Source organism: the organism of the source record quoted next, unplaced genomic scaffold (genome assembly GCF_019419815.1).
Source record: "Pyrus x bretschneideri cultivar Hongxiangsu unplaced genomic scaffold, Pyrus_bretschneideri_v1 Contig48, whole genome shotgun sequence".
Classification (NCBI taxonomy): domain Eukaryota; kingdom Viridiplantae; phylum Streptophyta; class Magnoliopsida; order Rosales; family Rosaceae; genus Pyrus; species Pyrus x bretschneideri.
Genome location: NW_025999785.1, coordinates 3,023,688 through 3,045,064, shown reverse-complemented (window position 1 = coordinate 3,045,064; position 21,377 = coordinate 3,023,688). Strand labels below are relative to the sequence as shown.

The window sequence follows — 21,377 nt, the reverse complement described above, 5'->3', positions numbered from 1 at the left end:
TGTGCACAAAAGTCGCGGCTTTGATTGTGGGCTTGATTAATTCACGAAAGAACTAGAACTTGATTTGTGGGCCGATTCGTAATTTGACTCTATCAATTAATATTTTATTTAATTAAATTAAAATCAAATAATTCATTTCCACCAAGTGTTGACGTGTGTCGTTCTTGATGATTCATCCGGTTTTGCTGAGTCACATCCATGTGTACTATTTGTGGGGCACATGGCACATGCCATGTAAATTCTGACATGTCAAAACTTTAATGTATTGATAAATATTTACTTTACTGAAATTTCGATGTCTACATGTTCGTATTTACAAAGTAAAACCACCCAATAGTAAAAGTGTATTGTTCGTTTCTTAGATTTGGTTTGTGGCACTCGAGGCTCTATGTTTTTAAGTTTTTTACTTTTACCACGCTGCAATCAGACTCTAAATGTGCTTGCTTGTATCTCAAGACTTGATTTAGGAATAGGGAACTTTAGCGAAAAATTTTCGGTAATGTTTATTTTAACGAAAAATTACATTTTTACACTAAAAATCAATCTTGGTATTATTTATTTTACCCTTTGTTTTGTCTTTGTCATTAAAACTCAAAGTTTTCAAACCATTTTTATTAGTTTTCCTTTAAGAATAAGGTGACGAAAACACCTAACTGTTGGATTGAAACTCGAACCAACATCTTTAGCTTGCTTGCGCAATTTCCTAAATAAAAGTCTAATAAAAATTACAAAGATATAAGATAAACAAGGAGAAGGAACAAAGATTTTCTGCATTTGCTATTTTGGGGTGGCAATACTAAATGGGTGAACTTGCTGGGATTCAGCCAGAGGGGAAGTGGAGTGAAAGAAGAGGCAAATGGCAGAAATGTCGTCCATCGCGATTCCCCTCCTCTTGCGCTTCCATGCTTGCGCAGCGAACTCCACCAGACGCTTTGCAGCCTTCCCGGGCTCTGCAGTCGAGCTTACAATCTGCACGGCTTCTTGATTTGAAACGACATCCCAAACCTACAAGCAAAAACGTCTTAAGATTCCGTGGGAAATGTACATTTTCATTCACTAGCGATTTTGCTAAAACCGCGTTGAAACTTTCATTAAACATTCAAGTGCTTCATGCATTTATGTTAAAAGTAATTGGAAGCACTTTTGGTTATCTGAAAGCGCTTTTAGCCAACCCTTCTCAAAATGAATTTTAGTAGAAGAGCAATGCAGTACATACCCCATCAGTTGCCAACACAACAAACTGATCTCTGCTTGTTATATTTCTCTGTGACACTTCAGGCACAGAAATGAGACCAAAGTCCTTCACACAGTAATCTCCAAAGGCTCTAGACATTGCTAGTCCTGGTGTCTCTCCGTCCGGCTGCCACACCCTTTGCACTCCCGGCTCATCATCTAAACAGAAAACGCGTCCATTGCTTTGAATTATTCTCTCCGCCTCCTCTGCAAACAAAACCATTAATAACATGTAAATATGTGTAACCATTTGTTGTTTTCTTCAGTTTTATGTGTTGGGAGAGAGATAGAGACTGACGAGGCAAACTAGGCTTGAAATCGACAGTAAGCTGAACCGGCACCAAGCTTCCATCATCTAAAGTTGTGGCCAAAACAGCGCGAGAATCGCCAACATTTGCTATGAAAATGAGCTCGCCCTAAACAAACAAAAATTCGGACATACTTTCATGTCAATGCCGACGAAAACTGCATAAGGTCATCAATTTATACTTGATTTTTCTGGTAATCATCCGGCTACAATTGCAAGCCTAACAACAATCTGAACTAGTGTTCAAGTGAAAATTTATCGATACCTGTCTGACAATACTCAGGGCAGTTGTTCCGCTGTAAAAGGAATCGATTCTACGATGCTGTCCAAGCTCGTGATCAATGGCAGCACAAGTTTTGATATAGGAATCCTTCCATATATTAAATCGGTGACACTTTTTATCCGAATCCAGGTCAATAGAAGTTTGAGCTAGGGTCTCTTGCCAACTGCACAACAGAGAGGGTGGCATTGTTTCTCTTATCTGTTTTGCCACAAAATGTCCCCATGGACCATGCCCGTCGAAAATCCCACAAAACATCATATCCTCTTGGCACCCAAATCCCTAAAACGAAAACAAATGAGTTAATACAGGCTGTTATAGCTGATGTCGAGATTTCAGAGAGACGAACTAGTGGAACCACTTGCTTATACATTGTACTCAATTTTGACATGCGATGTCTACATTCTTCAACAGCTGATCCAACAATTTAAGTTTGTTTTATATTCAACTTGCTATTGTACTAATCTACTGAATTGGCAACAAAAAGGAGCTTAAGGTAAGAAAAATGAGCAAAATTTGCTTACCTCCCACACAATGCAGCAATCCTGGTTGACTCCTTTCTCGCCTCTCTTCGAGAAAACAGAAGCAAAATTATTTGAACCATCGACATCAACAATCCCCGAAGAGCGTAGGATCATGTCATTCTTCTTCGCCTCCTTCGCCATTGCTTCTGCAGCTCCTCTTGCACCGGACTTCTCATCATTGTTCTTCCCTATCTTGAATGATAGTGACCGCGCTAGCCCGCTGAACATGGAGGATAATTGCCCCATTACCTATTCAACTTCTCCAGGCAACCCAATTGTGTTTGTAGACTCAAAAAATCTGGACAATGTCGAGCATTAATAAAACAATTAAACATCACCTAAGGGAAGAAATTACTTGACATACATGTCAGGTTTTCGATATATATATATATATATATATTTTTTTTTCAATTTTATTTAACATTCTTCTCAGAGAAAGGACAGAAGGTTGAACAAGTTGAGCAAGTTGAACTGGGTGCTAGTATTGTGACTGAAAAGAGACATGATCTGACTCAGAAAGGTGAAAGAATCTCGTAATTTTATACGCAAATAAATGGTACAAAAATAAGGGAATATTCAGGCTTGCATGGAATTCCACCATGGACTTCCACCATGGAATTTAGAATTTTCTCTTCAACATTTAACGAGAAAATCCGTATTCTTATCTAATCTTTCGTATAAATCTGGCTCTTGAATTGAAAAAGGAAATTAAAAAAAAATTAAAAATTAGTAGCTAAAATAAGGACTCATCTAAAACTGGAAACAAACGAGTAATTTATTTTCTTTTCCTTTTTCTTGGTATCCATAAAAGCTAAAAGCTCTGCCGTTTGAAACTTTTTGAACCCTTTCCCCACAAAAGTTAATGCGATCTAAGGAAACCCAGATGAGAGATTGATTAAAGAGAACCAAAAAAAAAAAAGGGGTGGGTTTTGAAGTTTCTCAGTTACCAAACAACACCCAGAAAGGAACATTCAAAAATGCTGCAAAAAACAGTTCAATTTGAGCTTCTAAGCTAGCCCAAAAACAAAAGTCTTCATTTTCTCAGCAACCAAACAAAAAGAACCAGAATTTACCCAAAAAAAAAAAAAAGAACCAGAATGGAAAAAAAAAACAACCAAAGCAGACGAGGAGATTGAAACCTTGATATCAACTCCTGCAAGGTTTGACCAGAAATTTTCAGAAGCTAGAAGGCAGGAACTTGACGGAGTTGCCGGAAAACTGGTTTATCCGACCGGACCCCGGCGCAATTCCACGAACATATATAGCTGAAAACTTGAGGAACTGAAATTGGAGATCGATGAGAATCCATAACATAACCCCCCGTCTCTCTTCCGCGTATGATTTGTGTTCGTGTTTTTGTTTGGTAATGGTGAAAGCGAAGTGATAATTTATCTGAGGAGGAGAAGATAACAAAGCACACAGAGCTTGCTGTGTATACAAACAATACACATTATTTCTTAAGACAAACTCTACGAGTCTACGTCATGAAAAACGAAAAGGGTTTTTGCTTTTTTAGCTCCCAGAGTAATTTAGCTTCTTTTTCTTAATATATAGGCAATTATTTTGTTGTGAATATACAGAAATTATATGTTGTATAAAATGCTTAAATTTGAGGACGAGTCTGGGCACAACGAAAAAGTTGTTCATTCATGAGTTGTAACTGAAAAGTCACGGGTTCCTAGTGACGAAGAGCTCATATCGTCTAATCCGTTTCTACAAAAAATTAATAAAAAAACATAATGCAAAAGCTGATTCACGAAAGATTACTCAAAATGAACCTTCTATATCATTGTAAATTTTTATATATACAAATGATATTAAGGATGATTCACACGTAAAATTTCATGTGCAAAAATAAATATTTTTAACCACTTGACTTGACCTAAAACCCTCTGTAATTTACAAATTAATTCGATTTAGAAAGGACAAGTATGTCTCATTCATTTAAGTATTTCATACTTGGTTTATATATGGTAAAATATGTAGGAACATTTGATTGTTTAAACAAAAATTATGATTGAAAAAAATTAATGGAATGCCCAAATCATATATGCAATTAAAAGATCATATCTCTACTAATTAACGAAACTCTCTTGTCAATCAAAATAGGATAAAAAGATAAATTAGTCTTTTATCACACAAAAAAAATGATGGGTAATAATGTAATTTCACAGATCTAAATTTTACTTTTTTTTTATTGAAGCCTTACCTATATTTGATGTTAAAATACCTTCAATATTAAAATAAAAACAAAACAAAACAAAATAAAAAAAAAATAAAAAAAACCTTTCACTCCCCCCCCCTCCCCACGTTCTCTCTCTCCCTCCCTCCTTCTCATTTTCTAAAAAAAATTGTTCATACACATAAAGTATGTATACAAATGCTAATATGCAATTAAATAACCACACAAAAATAAAGCTAACGGTCGATGCTAATTTGATAGTATGGAATAATATGTTCATCTCTAATCTATCAACCAAGAGTTCTCAACCACCACATGGTGGGTTAGTGATTGAGGACAATTCTATGCTCATATTTCATATAGCATATTCTGAATTTGATTATGGTGATTCAAATGATAATATTTCGGGAAAATTGAAATAAATATGTGAGTCTTTACGACTTCTAAAAAAATGAATTGACGTTTCAAAACCACCCGCTGATCCCTTTTCTAAAAATAAACAAATAAAAAAAATCAACCAAGAGTCCTCTAGCCTGCGTACACATGGCTGTATCTTGGCCAGCTGCAGCCATGGACGAATGCAATATGTATAAAATTAAAAAAAATTAATAATAATAGTAAGCCATCGTAATCATTGGGTTAAATTTATTAATTCTACAAAAATGAATAGAGTTAGGTGTGCATGAAAAATAATAATTATATTAGCTCAAGATATAATTAGCTAATTTAAGCTGATGAATACGTAATGTCCATTTTTTTAGTTTTGTTCTGTAATTTTAAAAGTGTTTAGGAAAAGTATTCGCCCATGAGGTAGTCAACTAAGTTTTTAATTTCATGAAAATCATTAACAATATACCACATTCTTAAATAATTTACGAATCTGATTATTAAATTTGTTATGATAATTTATTTTAAAAAAGCATGGCTCTAAGACCTTGTCAAAATACAAAACACTAAGACTTTTTAAGGGTTTGTAATTCAAATAGTTACGAGTATCTAGTAATCACCGAGTTTGTTGGGGTTGGCTAGCAGAGAGCTTAGTCAAATAAGTGTTGATTATAAATTGTCACATTCCAATTATGTAAAACCATACAAAGTTTCAATTAAACAAAATTCTTCATTTTAATATACCATATATATAGAAGAAATTGATGGATTCATTTCTTTATCGAGTAAACTTTATATAAATTCAATTTTGTGAATCATTATTGTGTTTAGTCCACTTAGTTTTCTTTTTTCATTTATTAATTCGCATTTCAATTTTTTCTTCTATTCCATTCCAAGTTAATTGTGTTAGCTAATCTACGTTGTATGTACTCTCTCTATATATATATATATATATATATATATATATGGATATATATACTAGTATGGATTTATAAATGTATGGAAGGAAATTTCTTTGAATTATGCAAGTAGGCCTCTACCACAGTGGTATAGAGTAGTGTTGTCTTTACATCACGACGTGTATTCAAACCCCATTAGCTTCCTAATCTAACATCTAACCTAACAAATGGGGTCGGCTTAGCCTCACAATGTGCTAGCAGTAATGTGGTTCCTCTCACTGACAAATGAAAATGAATACCACTAGATTGTAGATTTTCATATTTAAATTAAAAATTTAAGTAAAAATGCATAAATTAAGAAATTTAATTAAAGTTGAAAAATAAAAAAACTGGACTAAACTCTAAAACAGCTCAAATTTTCAAACCTGAATCAAAATACCTTTTCATTTTCCCGTTGTGGTAACTGGTAAGTTCCTTTTCAACATTTTCAATATATTATAGGTTAGGTGAAAACAACAAGAAAACAAAGTTATTAGTCAAGTGTGAAAGGAAAGCACTTAATCGCAGGGCTTACCAAAAGGAAGAAAATGTTGCACAACTAACCAATAATATATATCCACCTCATTCAAATCAAGAAAATCTAGCTATTAGAAGAAATCTATCAATGTCCTAAAAAGTGGGAGAGTAGGAGACCGTTACAATGTAACATGACCACATCTGTAATCTGTGTTGTTGAACCTTGAAGAAATTTGGACTTGGAATATATACCCACATCGTGATGATGTGGTATTAATAATTTCAATAGCAAATTCAGGATTTGACCACTTGGTAAAAACAGAGCACGAAGAGGGCAAAAAAAAAAAAAAAAAAAAAAAAAAAAGAACCAGTTTATTCACTAAGAAATAGGAATACTTGGTGGACTTGTTCTCGGTGTTTGGCTGCACACATGTCAACAATATCAACATATGGAGAAACGGACTTGGATCCAGATCCAAATTGTGGGGATCTTAGGAACTCTCATAACTTAGTTATTCATCGTGCATTGTGCAGTTAGAAATCATTTGATTTTTTTTATTTAAAATTAAACACAAATAGTACATGACAAAAACTGACCGCACGATGTATGATTAACGACTAGGATGTGGGGATCCTAGAGATCCTCACAAAGTGGATCCGGAGAGAATTCTCTTCCTGAAGAAACAATATGATGATTGATATCGAGGTAATTTGTCGAGTGCTATCAAAACGACCTGTTGAGATATGTCTAATAGATATTACATTAAACACTCGGTTAACACTAAAATAACTCGTACCAAACATTCAAAAGGTTCTCAAAAGACCTGCACATATAATTTTTCCAAACTCTAAATGGCTCCAAGGCCACCTGAATCATAATGTACATTCGCCCATGAATATCAGGTTAAATTTCTTATCATATTACATTGTATTTTAAACTGAAATGTCGTATGGTGGTGAATTAATAACGTACAAGTTGCTCTTCCAAAAAACGTCATTATTATCATAGAGCCCTACCTATTTCCCGGTGGGATATGATGGTGATTTGACCATGGTTCATTGGTTTCTCTAATAGTGGACTAAGATTTTCCATAATATTGTCGGTCCAAGGAAATTCATGATCGTGGATTAATCTTTGTATTATATAGTCGGCAAGACTAATCTCCACCATACGAAATTGTTGGTGAATATTTGGTGGCAACTACTTTTTACACTATGAACTTGGGTAAGTGGCCCCATCTCCAGTGTCTCTCCACGGGACTGTTGGGAGATTCTTATGAGGGGCTTAGTTGATTCATAATTTATGTTCTCGTCTTTCGTTCTTTTTCGTTTGTTTCGAGTTTAACAAAGGATATGGTGAATTTGGTAATGAACAAATTTTCTAAAATGAAAAGGCAGACATGTGTATTTCATGTCAATTGATCTAACGATATTTCATGTTATTATTTCTCTTATTACCGATGCGAGGGAATTATGCAATGTAACAATAGGCGTATTATTATGTTATTATTTCTTATTACGTGACTTGATGTTATAAATGTAACCAAAGTGTTTTTTTTTTTTTTTCCGTAATATCTCTCCTATCAAGCGACTTTCATGTGACTAAGGGCTAATTTGATATTGTTGTGCTTTTTTAAAAAAAATTGCTTCTGTTGTGTTGTGAGAATAAACAAGTGTAAAATAAAGTTGTTAAGTGTTTAGTAAACCTTTTTTTTGTAAAAGTGCTTTTAATAAAATAAAAAAAAAGCAGTGTCTGAGTGTTTGGTAAACTTTTATATAAATTTATTTGAATATGTTACATGACTAAAAATGATATAGTATTTAATGTGATATAATAATTGTAAAAAACAATAATGTAAGGGTAAAAATTGTAATTTTGTTAAACATATGGGGGTATATGCCGCACCCCGACCCGGAATATCCACCAGGACTCCGAATCGAGCTGTGCTAGCTTCGTCACCTGGACAGTTTGGTATCAGAGCATAAGTTGGGCAGTATTGTGTTCATCACACGCGTGATCTGAGCATTCTTGATTTTTGTGTCTATTGTTGGAATCTTGCCACCTCATCAAATACGGAAAAATAAGTTAGCTTTTCTTCAGTTTTGGGCAGTTTGTGGTCTTGATGACATTGTAGAAAATCATTTTGGCGTTTGTCCTTAGAATTAAAACAAAGTTATTCCTTGTGGAAGAAACGTGTAGATTTGAGGCAAGTTGATGGCCTAAGTTAATGTATTGATAACCGTGAATTACCAGAGATTTTACCAACTAATTCCTTTATTATTCTTTCGTTGTTAGAATTGATACTTTTGAGATTGAAAATCCCAACTAGTTTTGATTCCTTGGTATTATTGTTAGAATATCACCTAATGGAATTCTTGTGAAGTCTACTTTTATTAAGACTCTAGAAATGTTTTATGTGACAATGTGATGCTAATGTGGTAACATTTAAAGGAAGATCATATGAGACAAATATTTTTGGTCCCTATTATCACTAATATCTTTAAACGTACTAGTGTTTATATTGGATCTTCAGGGGGAAGATCGACTACCAATAAAGTCATTTTCAAAGTAGATCTTTAGTAAGGTCTTTTTCCAACCTTGGAATTTTTCAACCAACGCTAATTCCAGATTTTGTCTTCGTTGTTATTCTTATTAAATGAGTGAGAATAGGCTTGCGAGAGTGAGTTGTCATATCCTGGGAGTAGTAGAAATTTGAAAACAGTAATCAAATCCTCCTAGGATCAATGAACTACTTTGCTTGAGCCTAATAAACTAGGATCGTGGAAGCTTAGGAACAAGCTTTGTATTAGAATAGTTAGCTCATGGTTGTTTTCACCTTATCACCTACCTAGGTAAACAAAACCTCTTCAACTAGCCACCTCTCGATCACTTCCATAGGTAGACAGTAGAATCGAGGTATGAGTTAATATCTCACTGTTAGAGTGATTTGAATTTCGAGAAAACTGTGAAGACCTTTTGTTCGTGTCGTAGAGTTGGTTAGTAGTATTGTATGTTTCAAGGACGTGTACATTTGGCGTCATATCCCAACATCTTACTTGGGATATCACTAAATTGTGAAATGAAGTACATCATCAAGCCACTTCCTAGTATTACACCCATTTTTCCTTGCTTCACATTGAATTGACATCATTGAGAAACTTAGTTACAAAGTTTACCAATTATGAATTTACCCAACCAAGGACTAAACACTTTATCTTGGAAACCTCAAACATTAGTTTTGTTAAATTGATACTCTTCTTGGGAGACGTGATCTTCACAGATGATATTCTTTTCTTTTCCAAAAAGGTTGTAACGGAAGAAAATGGAAAATCTCTCCAAGTATTGTGAAATTGAGATATCCTTGGTTTTGTCGAGTTTATCGACAATTTGGTAAGCTATCTTTTGGCTATAATGTTTTTCCTCAATTGTCGAATGAGGAAAATTATTTTGGTTTGGGATGTTGTTTATGAATAAAGTTTTTGACAACTAAAGTGTTGTCTCATCTTACCCCTATTTTACACTTTTTGTTGACTTTGATCATATCAAAATTCAGTGTGACGTGCTCTTTGGATGTTTCAACACGGCGAAGGCAACATGATGAAATATTGTTTTTATTTTCCAACGATTAGAACCATTCGAAATGAACCATCTTATTCATGACCTAAAGTCAGCAGTCATCATCTGATTTTGAAAGCTAGATGACACTTTTCTGTGGAGATTTTGGTGATGTATGATGATTGTCAACTGATGTGATAAGTTAATTTGCTTTCCGTTGGTTTAGAAGGTCAAAATTTTCTTTTTGGTATTGGAAGGTCTCTTAGTTAACCTTGGGTACATGTCCACCCTACTGCACTTTGTATTGCCTTAAAGCAGAAACACTGTCTAGAAGAACCATTGATGTTGAAAGTGCAACCATGACCATTAACTACTCCATCACCCAGGAAATGCTCGGTTGAACGAATCTTGCCGTGGTGATCGAATATCTTGGAAGCTACTGTTGTAGTTTGATGTTATGCATCCAATCTAGTTATATCGTACTTCAGATGTAATGGACTTACTTTGACCCTTAAATTTTCGAATATCTTTTTAGCCTTCTCGATGTAATCCCTTTCTCACTAAGTTCGAGCGAACGTCAATAAGAATTTGTTTGCTAAAACATTACAAACTATGTTAGCTCGACTACATAACAAGTATGTCACTATTGTATCTTATCAGGATGCATGTTTTATTTCTAAGTGTTTGGGAAGCCTTCTTAAAGGCCACCTGTAGTATGTTGTTTTGACTATGTATCTCCCTCAGACTAACAACCAGTCTGAACGGAAAATTCGAACTTTCTCGGTGTATTACGTTTATTTGTTTTATAATTGTGCATGATCATAGTTGATACTTATCTTCACTAGAAATGCTTGTAACTACGGTTACAAAAATTGTTGGTCTTTGCTGCGACACTATGGAGATTTGGAATGGAGATTCTTTGTTTAACGCTTACTTGACTGAAGAGTGTTACGAACAAGTGTTCAATTGTGAGAGTTCACATTATAGAAATGTTATCCTATTGTTGTTGTTACCCAAGGATATTATGAACTTACCGTCGGAGTTCGCAACTTTCAATTGCGTAATTGAAAATACTATTTCCAGTTTTAAGTATCAATACAACTGCTCTAAACATTATGTTGTTACATATATTTCTTCAAAGGAACCTTGGTACAAATATTTATTGCTTCCTTAACCTTGAGTTTTGTGTCGCAAATCATTTTAAATTTCAGGGACAAAATTTTCTTAAGAGGGTAGATTGTGACAACCTGTCCCTAATTTTACAATTTTATAAATTTTAAAAGCATGATTTTACGAAAATGCCCTTAGAGGTGAAGGTGTTGACCTTAGTTGACCACCGGTTAGAAACACGTGGGACTTATTCTTTTAGTATGTCCTTGTAGTACTCATTGGTATGAATGCATAGACAAAGCTATTTGCGAGTCCGGATTATAACGATATAGTTACGGGCATTGAAATTGGTTACTTGTTAGTTAAATAATTTTGAACTCCCACCATGTGAAAATAGTGGTCCAATTAAATTAAAGGGACAAGGAACCATTTAGAAGAGAGGGGGAGGGCAGCAGCCAATCAGAAAAAAGAAAAAAAAAAAAAATGAAGCCCAGCCTTCCCGCGGGTTCTTCCACCCGTGCACCTAGTTTGACCTCCCATTTTCCAAGGCCGATTCCGGCCAACTCGAGTGGAGTTTTTTGACGCCACCACCATCATCTTGAAGCTCTCATTCCCCTCTACAAAACCCACGCAAGAACCACCTTGATTAACCAATGTATGAGACGGTTTGAGACCACGAAAGTCGACGATTCTCGAGGTGCTCCGGCCACCATTTTCAATTTTTCGAAGAATCGGCAAAGTGATGGCCGATGCCACCACTTGGGCTTTGTAGCCCATCATCCCAGGAGCAAAGACCAACCAACCTTGACCCCGTTGGACCACCGTAGACGACGGGTCGACGCCGCGAAGTTTTAGGCACCTGCCGGCTTTGTGGGCAAAATTGACCATCTTTCGTCCACTTTTGGACCTCGTGACAGGTATGAAAGTTGTTCCTCTCATTGATATCTTCATTTGTGTGAAATTTGAGAATTTTTAGAAATAGTGAAATTCGAACTGTGGCGGTCGGCCACCACGCGCGGCGCATGGGTTGAGACCCCATATGACCTTTCTAGGCTAATTTGGATACCCTGATTCCATATTTGGCATCCGTTTCATGAAATTTTGATGTTTTAATGTAGTTTCGTAGTTGACCACCTTGTTAGTCGTCATGGGGTTCTTGTATGAATCAACGATCCGACCGTTGGATCATCACCAAACTTTGTTATATTGTATTACGTAATATTTGAAGAATGTAGGAATTTACGGATTAGGAATCTGACATACGGATCTTCCTAAATTGGAATTGTTAGTTCATAAAATAAAACGTTAACCGCTAATTAGTTTTTGAAATCGGCAGAGATCCAACCGTTGGATCGTAATGAAACTTAAGCATGTTGTTCTAGAAGCATATTTTGTATCATGAGAAGCTACGGATTGGAAATCTGAAATGCGGATCTTCCGGATTGAGTTTTGCAGGGTTGTGGACCCTATCGTCGATCTTCGATCGACGGATGACTTTTGGTCAATGAGTCTCAAATTATTTTAGAAAGTCCTGGAGGATATGTTTTATGTAAATTATGTATTCTACCAGTAAGAACTCTAAGACGTGATTTGATAATTGGTCGTAGACAACTATAGCTCGTGATGTCTCGATATTCGTGCGAGGAAGTCGTAGCGCGGACCTAAGGTGAGTGGGTATTTTCCCTTCTATCGTGTGTGTGTGTGTGTGTGTGATTGACATCTCCAAAAACGTTTATAAATTGAATATTTCATATAATTTCTGTGAATGCTTTATAGGACTAACGTGAACTACGAATGGTTTGATCCCTGTTTAGGGTACGTAGGCAGTCTAACAAGATGTTAGATGCAGCCATACAAGAAGTGAGATTAAATAATTGAGACAAAAGCATTGTTTGGGGAATTGAACAATGTGAGGGACATTGGTGTAAAATGTGAGTTTAACCTTATGTGTTGATGGTTAAATGTTGGTTATAAATCAATATGTGAAGAATCAAGAAATTAAAGTAAGGAAACGTAAGTAATGTTAGTTAATTAAACTAGTGTCTAGTTGGACTTGTCACCGATGATTATCCCCGAAAATAAATAGTTCGGGAGTAGGGCGTTACAACTTATGCATTTTATGCCATATTATATATCATATTATATATATGTATATAATTGAAAATGCTATGACAGGGTTGAGTATTTGATTTCATCATGGTATAGCCATATGTATATTACCTGCACATAATTATTGTGAATGCTTTAAAGTGCAAAAGTGAAAGCAGGACACCCAGGTAAGTTCAGGTGAGTTTATGGTATTAGTTGAATCGATAGATTTATAGCATGACTACATTTATGTGTTAGGTAACTCAGACACTGTCATACTGGTTGCCCATGAGTTGTACATGTTATATTGAGATGCATTGAGAGCTCATAAACCTGCACCCATGTGTTAGTGCTTCTACCCGTGGCCAGGGCATTGTCATTCACGTGATATTCACCTCCTGCACCATACGCTCACCTTGGACTCAAGGTAGGTGCACAGGCCTGTCGTACAGACCACTATATGTGGTTTCGACTCGTAGGTGACCCGTGATTATTCACACAGTCTTCATGTGATCGTAGCACTTGAACGTACTTATTTACACCCAATCCTGTCATACAGACCACTAGATGTGGTTCCGACTTGTGTGCAGGGACGTTTGATGAGCTATATATTAAGTCATACAGATCACTATAGGTGACTTCTAACTTATGTGCTAGCATTGATTGATGAGATATTGATTCAGCCATACAGTTCACGTAATGTGACTTCGGCTAACATGTTGATGAGATATATATGTTTATTGAGATCTATGGCATGATATTCATGTGGACTTCATTATGCCGTGTATGGGATTGAGATAGATATGTATTCTATTTTCTGGGAAATATACAGGTGTTATGGCGAAGGCCTACTACCTTTGGTAATTGAATTTGGTTTGAAAAGTTTTGTTTCACTCACTCACATTTTCTATTTTTGCACCCCTCCAGGTTCTAATAGCAGTGTGTCCGTATCGACGAGGATTCTTGGCACTTTTCAGTTCATGTGTCTTCTTATGATGGTATAATCATTACCTTACCTTATTGTACTTTACTTATGCTCTGTATCGCGTGTGCAATGGGTTTATTCCCGCTCAAGCGCGTTCTGGTATTTAGACACTCTTAGGTTCAAATTTTTTTATATTTTTCCACATTATCACACTTTATGGCTTCGTCACCTTCCATGTGTCGACTAGCACAGCTCGATTCGGAGTCCTAATGGATATTCCGGGTCGGGGTGTGACAATATACTTGTCATTTTAAAAGTTCATTAAATGAGCATTGATTAATATGCTTTGAAAGAAAAAAGCTTTTTTTTTTCATATAAGCATGGCAGATCCTGTTTCTGTTTTTCTATGTTTTTCTACTTTCATTGACATCAGTTTTAAAAAGAAACACTTTTTTTTTTTGAATTTTACCGAACACATTTAATGTTTCAAATTTTTTTAATAAGTTGTTTTTTATTTTTTTTAAAACACCACAATCCCAGACCAACCTAATAGGGGTGTTCTCACTTCTCATGACTGTATGTCATAATTCCTCATACTTGTGTTAGTTATATGCAACCCAATGCATGTTTTAATACTCACAATTATCGTCTATGACATTTGAACTAAGATGTTTTTAATTAATAAGAGCAAAATATTTGTAAACCAACTAATCATCTAGCACTTAACACTTCGTTTTAAACGGTAATTTTCTAGTAATTATCTTTGTTTCCAAGTTCCAATGGTAATTTTCTAGTAATTATCTTAGTTTCCTTTTTGAACAATCGATATTATTTACACTAAGGGGAGAGGGTTGGCTTAGTTTCACATTGACCAAGTAATAATATGGTTAATTAAGTAATTATCTTCATTTCAAATGATGATTTTCTAGTTATCAAAGTTTAGGTTTTGTAGCATATCTTTATATATTAAATTTGTCACTTAGTACTAGTGATATTCCTCTTAACTAGTAAGTGAGAGATCTTAGGTTTGATTTTCACCAAAGATAAATTTTGAACCACATTATTGCTAGCATATTGTGAGACTAAGCACATCCCCTCCTGTAGATAATATTTTTTATTCAAAAAGAAAAAAAATTATATATTAAATATGAATTCCAGAATATTCTTACCAAAATTTTATTATATTTATTTGCTAATTGAATTATTGGAGGAGGAAAATAGAAGAAGGTATTTTCATTCGAATGAGTCCATTTATTGTACAGCATGAATAGGATGAGCATGAGCCAAAACTTTTGGATGCTTCTGTGTCCTTTGCACTGCGAGATTTTAATTGTTAGATCTTAACTATTGTACTATTAAATAGAATTTTAATAAATAAAACATTCAAGTACTAAGCAGTGGTGGATGTACATTGGATCAAGCTGGTCCCAAGATCATCCTGAATTCAAGAAATATACATGTGAAAGTCATTCGAGAATTCTCCGAATATTTGATACAAGTCCCTTATATGCTCACTACGTACTTAATGTAATGTATGCTAATGATATCTTGATAGGTTAAGTCTTCTCTCGATATCACTCGATAAATTGCTTTAGAAATATATTAAGTGTTGACATATGCGTAACATAATTAAGTTGATACAAAAAACTCACTAAGTGCTTAACGAAATGCATCAATTAGGAAACTTTTTTTTTGTTATTTTTTTTTATGAGCTCCGTACTTTGTTTCTATCTAAAAAAAACTTGTACCATTAATATTAGGAGCTCCTAAAATTCGAATCCTAAATTCAATACCAAGTCCCAGAGCATGAGACACAAGATTATCGCTTTGCTGCTGTTACACACGTGATCCTTTGAACGCAACAGTATCCTTTGCTCCTCACTGTTAATGAACATGATGAGGTCGGTGACTCGGTGCAAAGGAGCAACGATTACCAGGGGTCCAGCACCGCCTGAATTCCAACAAACCAACAGCTGCCACATAAGAGCCAACAATCATGTGTGGGGCGGCGCCCTTGATAGCGACGTGCAATGCCAAGCCTCCAGAGAATACGTTAAAGGTGGGTGAAGGACTTTGGTCATGCACGGACCTCGAACGGGATCAAATCTTTTACATTCGAAATTGGTGCGGTATTTCTGTGACTCTAATTTATAAATTTAACTTTTTTTTTTTAAATTCTATTGTTATAAATTTAATAAATATTGACTAATATTTGAGACGACGGCAAAACAAAGTTTATTTTACTTGCAGAAGATTTGATCTCCTTACAAACAATGTTCTTTAAAAATACATGGGCCCAATTATGTTTGTTTAAATTATGAAGTGGGGTGGTAATGATTGTCGCACAAAGTTCATTAGAATGTCTATTTGCATCGTTTGATTGGTTGGATGTTGGGGGTAACTTGGTCTTTCAATTAAATTTGCAATTGAAAATGCGAGGAACGATTTCCACATACCTCTTATCTCGATTGCAGACCCTGAATTGAATACTTGAAAGAGAATACAAAAAATACAGAAGGTATAAAAGAAGAAAAGACGTGTGTGACAATCATTTTCTTCCGAAAAGAATGCTCGTTAAGGCAAGTGAAACTTACTTATAACTAGGGATGCTATTGTGGAGCTATTTTAGACCAATTATACACTACCATGTATTCTAATTTTTACTAAATGATAGTGTATTATTGGCTTGAGATATTAGCACAGTGGCATACCAAGTATAGGTAAAGTTCGTCTCAACAAAGACATGTATGGAGAGTGACACCAAAATGTAAGATTTCTAAAGAGTTTTCTAATTCATAATCTAGAGGGGAACATGAGAAATTTCAAAATATTATAAGCTTTAAAATGTCCACATGAGCCTTTCCAAAAGTACAGTTGTATTAAGGCCTTCCTCAGTAGGCTCGAAAAAGTGAGTATGATACTAATATATTGAGTTCACATAAGAATCACACTCCTATAGTCGGCCGGAAAATTTGAGCGTGATACTTTATAAACTACTAGGTTCTAAAGTATGACTCTCATAGTTATCGAACTCACACTATTGCATGTTATAGGTATCAAACTCAGGCTTCTTGATTCCTCTATATGAGTATCACACTCACTCAAACTACTGCAGAAGACCTAAACTGCTGGGTTCTTCAAATGATTGGCCTGAAATTGTCTTAACAATTGAAGAGACTGATGATAAAGATTGAGATCCATGCCGTCGACATTCCTACCCACACGTGCCTGCAACACTGCCTGAGAAAAAGAAGAACAAGAATACTTGGGCTTTATTGCCTTCACATTCATGTGTTGTGACTCGGAAAAAAGACCAGCACCAAAAATCATCTAGTGAATGTAAATGTAATTTACCATTTACCTCATTGTCCGGTTGAATAAGCAGCTCGCCGATGAACTGGTAGACGGATCCAACTCGAAAACTAAGCTCCCGAAGGTGCTGAGTGTTGATTTTTAATCTCTCACTTCCATCGACAATAGTGGCAATGGCTGTCTCTACAGAATAATCTTGTAACCTATGAATATTCATAAGCTTCTTAATGATATTGAAGAATAAATATAAGAAATGCACTCGGTTCACATTGTCTAGTTCATGCACATCATGCTACCAATGTACTATATGCATCCTCCTCAATGCACCAACCGGAGATGCCACATTTGCCTCAAGAATATCTTCTCGGACAGTTCTGCATCCTTTCCGACACTACCATCTTGACGATCATCTAACTAAATCTAAATCAAACCACAATTGTTCCGAGCAATGTTGTCACAGCACCGAAAATGCTGAAACTATCATATCTACATAGTCCGTATATGATATACTCCACCTCCAGTTCATCTTTCTTTTCTTCCCCCCATCTCCATCTATCTTGTCACCACTGTGATGCAAAAGCTGTCCCCAAGGACAAGAACTCCCTGTAGCGGGGTGTAGATCCTCGTGTTCATCTAGCTTTCATCACATGACATAGTACATTAAGAGCTATAGTAATATGGGAATATAGATCCCGCGATAGGCAAGTTTTCCTCGTCCGCAAGACCAACAGAACCAGCGTTAGCCATAAACTACGTGTACCCCATTAAGCCACTATAAATAGAGTTATGAGATCAAAGAATTGAATCTATAAGTTTCGAACGTTCCAATTTGAAAACTCAGGGATTGAATTCGTTACCGATGATTGTAAAGCAAATAAAAGAGGAACACAATCAATATTTACACGATGCAATTGAAAAGGACCACTAAAAATTGGAAGGGCAGAAGTCTTACTTTCCGGTTACTCGTAGTGAAGCTCCTTGCTTGAAGTACGAGGAAGATGGGTGCAGGTCTTGCAGTGTAACCAATGCCCCAGATTTTATTTCAGATGATGCCATGAACTAAACTCGCTAGCTTGAAAAAAGCATCCAAATCTCACCTGAAATATGAGGACTGCATGCAATTAATTACCAAAAAGTACCAAAATGCAACCATTTGAAATTTTGAACTATAACTTGGACCTTTTTACAGTTTTAATAACCTATCAAGAGAAGCAAAAATATGAAAAATAAGAAAAGATGGGGTGAATACTAATTTTTAATATTTTACACATCACACCAAACAAAGAGCAGAAAGCATACATTTACACTTCAAATTGTCCCCAGAAGTCAGAGAGCATATATTCAGAACAAAATTTTCATGAGGGCAAGAACAATTTAGCAGAAAACCCATCTCAAAAATTGAAATTCAAACCAAATGCAGATAAAAGATCGCATCTTTCTCCTTCAATCCAATCACCCAATTCAAATCAGCATAAAATCAAGCTACAGAATGATACATATTAACAAATCAACCATACCCAGATACCCAAATTCAAAAAAAATGTAGTAAAAAAGATTCAAACTTTAAGAAAAGAAACCGATACGAAAGTTACAGACCTCAAAGTTCTTTGGTTTTCAAGGGCGGGAGCTTTCTGTATGAGGAGTTGAAGGAATGTAGCAAATTTGTATCTTTCCTCAAACACCATTCGAATGCTGGTGGTAGTAGCTGCTCCGTACAGAACAGCAGTAGGCCTACCGCCTATCTCGTCCTTTTTGTTTGTTTTTGTTTTGGGCTTTTATGAAATCGAATCGTCGGTTTCAATAGGCTTTGTTGGAGGGAAATTAAGTTTTCATTTGGGCTGAAATAACATCATTTGCCCAGATCGGTCCGAACTTATTTGGACTTAAACTCATTCTTTTTCTTCCCCAAAAATAAAAATAAAAAATCATCCACCCCCTCACAAACTCCCATCCCCCTCCCATGATGGCGGCAGCGGCAGTGGAGAACCACCGGTGCCGTCACTATGGAGCTGGGAGAAGAAATTTGGGAGTGTTATTTTCGACATGCTTGAGCTAAACCTTAGCATTCCCAAGCCCAATCCACTAGAAATGTTGGCCCTTCTCACGTGTCAAAATGAATGCAACCTCAACCAAAGGAGATTTTTTTTTTTTTTTTTTATAGGAACACGGATGGTACATCATGTGTTTTTATAGAAATGGTGGAAAATTTTATTTTTTAAGTTATTAACTTTTTAATACACATATCCCAACATTTGTATAGTAACACGTGGTGTACCACCTTGTGTACCGGTCACACTGAACAATGTGAGTTTTTATTTTTTTATTTTTTTAAGTACATCGATATTTTTACACTAAGGGGGGAGGGAGTTTGGCTAAACCACTCAATGGGCAGTCTAATTTGGTATCGAATTCGCCATTCACGAGATTCGAACCTAAGATCTCCTACTTCCAAGTGAAGAGAAATACTATCAAACCGTAGTACTAAACGGAACAATATAAGACATATTATAAAAATAATTTTTTTTTAGTTTTTAATACAAATAATATTCTACACTGAAAAGAGAGAGAATTTGAACCGAAGGCGTAGTGGATCGAATAAAAAAAAACCCTAAATACGTAGTTTCAAATCTCTATACTTTATGAAACTTCATAGTTTTAGATCTCTATGACTTTATGAAACTAAAATGGTAGTTGATGAATTGGTACGGCGGAAAGATACAAAGTTGCTGCATTCCAAATGAACAGAAGTGTCGTTTAGTTAGAAGTCAAAAAAAGAAGACTAGTAAGTCAATTGAAACAAGCAATACAAAATAGTGAGGTGCCAATCGGAAAGAAAGGGAATTAATCCCCCGAGTCCCACAACCTCTGCCCACCAGAAAATTGGACCCCCCACCACCAAACTGTTTTATTTAGTAATGGGATGGAGTCCCATCGAAGGCATTTGGGTTCACTCGAGCCTATGAATCAGAAGGTTCAGACGGTTTAAGAAAAAAAAAAAGAGATTTGAGCATTTAAATTTTTTGAGTTTTTGTGAAGTGTGCCAGTAATATAGAATTATAAAGAGTACATAATTGAAATTAAATGGTCCGGATCTTTCAATCCACAAACTCCGACACAGAAATTCAGAGCGGATGTCAATCCTCATTGAAGAGTGCCAAAGTAGGACAAGATGGTATCAGATGTGTCTTATGCGGCAAAGCCCATGACGATTGAGAGGAGCTCTTTCTCTTTATCTTCCTGTTGAGGTGGTTGACAGTTGAAGAAGGAAGGCATGCCCAATTAATGCAGTTTGTGAATCGTCGTTAATCAATACCAAGGCAACGCCACCTATAGGGGTCCATCAACTCATCAAAACGTATAGCTATAATTCCTCAACTAAAAATTCATTACCATTGGTCTCTCAACTTTAACCCAATTGGAGTAATGATCCCTCAACATTAACTCAATTGCAGCAATGGTCCTTTCAACATAATTCATTTAAACAAAATTCTGACATTGACAAAAAAGACCATATCTACACGTTTTGATGAGTTGAGCGACCTCAATTGTAACAGTAGTCATTCCAACATAACTTATTTTGACAAAATTCTAACGAAGTTAACGAAAATGACCATAGCTATATATTTTGATAAGTTGAGGGACCAATGGTAATGAATTTTTAATTGAATGATCATTACTCCAATTTGATTAAAATTGAGAGACTATTGCTATAATTTACTCTAATTTTTAATAAGACTATCATATGATTGTCACGCTGTTAAAACGACAACATAATTTTTAATAAGACTAATTATGCTAGTTCTTACACTAAGTAGGACTAAATTCAATATACACAAAAAAAAAATGGTTGTTAAACTTCATTAAATCACACTCATCGAACGACAATAGCAATTTGCATAATTTTTCATGTGGTGAGCTAAATTCAATATATACAAAAAATAAACAACAGCAAAAATGCTACACATATGATCTATTTATATCATTTCTCTAATAGATATGAGACTCACATGTGTTGACAGAATGATAAAATTAGATAATAAGTGTAGTAGCGTTTTAAA

General features: G+C 35.4%; 2 protein-coding genes across 4 annotated transcripts; both read right to left on the bottom strand.

Moving 5' to 3' along the window:
• Positions 1–637: 637 nt before the first annotated feature.
• On the bottom strand, positions 638–3,865 carry LOC125469952 (probable protein phosphatase 2C 34). 2 transcript variants are annotated; one of them, XM_048568226.1, is made up of 6 exons: positions 3,460–3,865; positions 2,345–2,642; positions 1,806–2,102; positions 1,532–1,649; positions 1,217–1,440; positions 638–1,005 (listed from the first exon to the last, which is right to left on the bottom strand). In XM_048568226.1, exons 2-6 carry the CDS (start codon positions 2,588–2,590, stop codon positions 778–780), a joined length of 1,113 nt encoding a protein of 370 aa, XP_048424183.1. In that variant the 5' UTR covers positions 2,591–2,642; positions 3,460–3,865; the 3' UTR covers positions 638–777. The 2 variants fall into 2 exon arrangements, with proteins under 2 accessions (XP_048424183.1, XP_048424182.1); XM_048568225.1 differs by having other exon boundaries at positions 3,484–3,864.
• A 12,955-nt stretch (positions 3,866–16,820) lies between these two features.
• Positions 16,821–19,317, bottom strand: LOC125469986 (CST complex subunit TEN1-like). 2 transcript variants are annotated; one of them, XM_048568295.1, is made up of 4 exons: positions 18,916–19,317; positions 18,272–18,430; positions 17,369–17,522; positions 16,821–17,247 (listed from the first exon to the last, which is right to left on the bottom strand). In XM_048568295.1, the coding sequence occupies exons 2-4, from the start codon at positions 18,373–18,375 to the stop codon at positions 17,128–17,130; spliced, it is 378 nt and encodes a 125-aa protein (XP_048424252.1). In that variant the 5' UTR covers positions 18,376–18,430; positions 18,916–19,317; the 3' UTR covers positions 16,821–17,127. The 2 variants fall into 2 exon arrangements, with proteins under 2 accessions (XP_048424252.1, XP_048424253.1); XM_048568296.1 differs by having other exon boundaries at positions 18,272–18,416.
• Between the last annotated feature and the right edge of the window lie 2,060 nt (positions 19,318–21,377).

What these genes read in the sequence shown, in the direction of transcription:
- LOC125469952 (XM_048568226.1), bottom strand. Translation starts at nt 2,590, where the DNA reads ATGGGGCAATTATCCTCCATGTTCAGCGGGCTAGCGCGGTCACTATCA. An exon ending in ATTGCTGCATTGTGTGGGAG is followed by an intron (nt 2,103 to 2,344) that starts GTAAGCAAATTT and finishes TTTTCGTTTTAG; the next exon opens with GGATTTGGGTGCCAAGAGGA. An exon ending in CCCTGAGTATTGTCAGACAG is followed by an intron (nt 1,650 to 1,805) that starts GTATCGATAAAT and finishes TTGTTTGTTTAG; the next exon opens with GGCGAGCTCATTTTCATAGC.
- LOC125469986 (XM_048568295.1), bottom strand. Translation starts at nt 18,375, where the DNA reads ATGGCATCATCTGAAATAAAATCTGGGGCATTGGTTACACTGCAAGAC. An exon ending in TCACTACGAGTAACCGGAAA is followed by an intron (nt 17,523 to 18,271) that starts GTAAGACTTCTG and finishes GAATATTCATAG; the next exon opens with GTTACAAGATTATTCTGTAG. An exon ending in TTATTCAACCGGACAATGAG is followed by an intron (nt 17,248 to 17,368) that starts GTAAATGGTAAA and finishes TCTTTTTCTCAG; the next exon opens with GCAGTGTTGCAGGCACGTGT.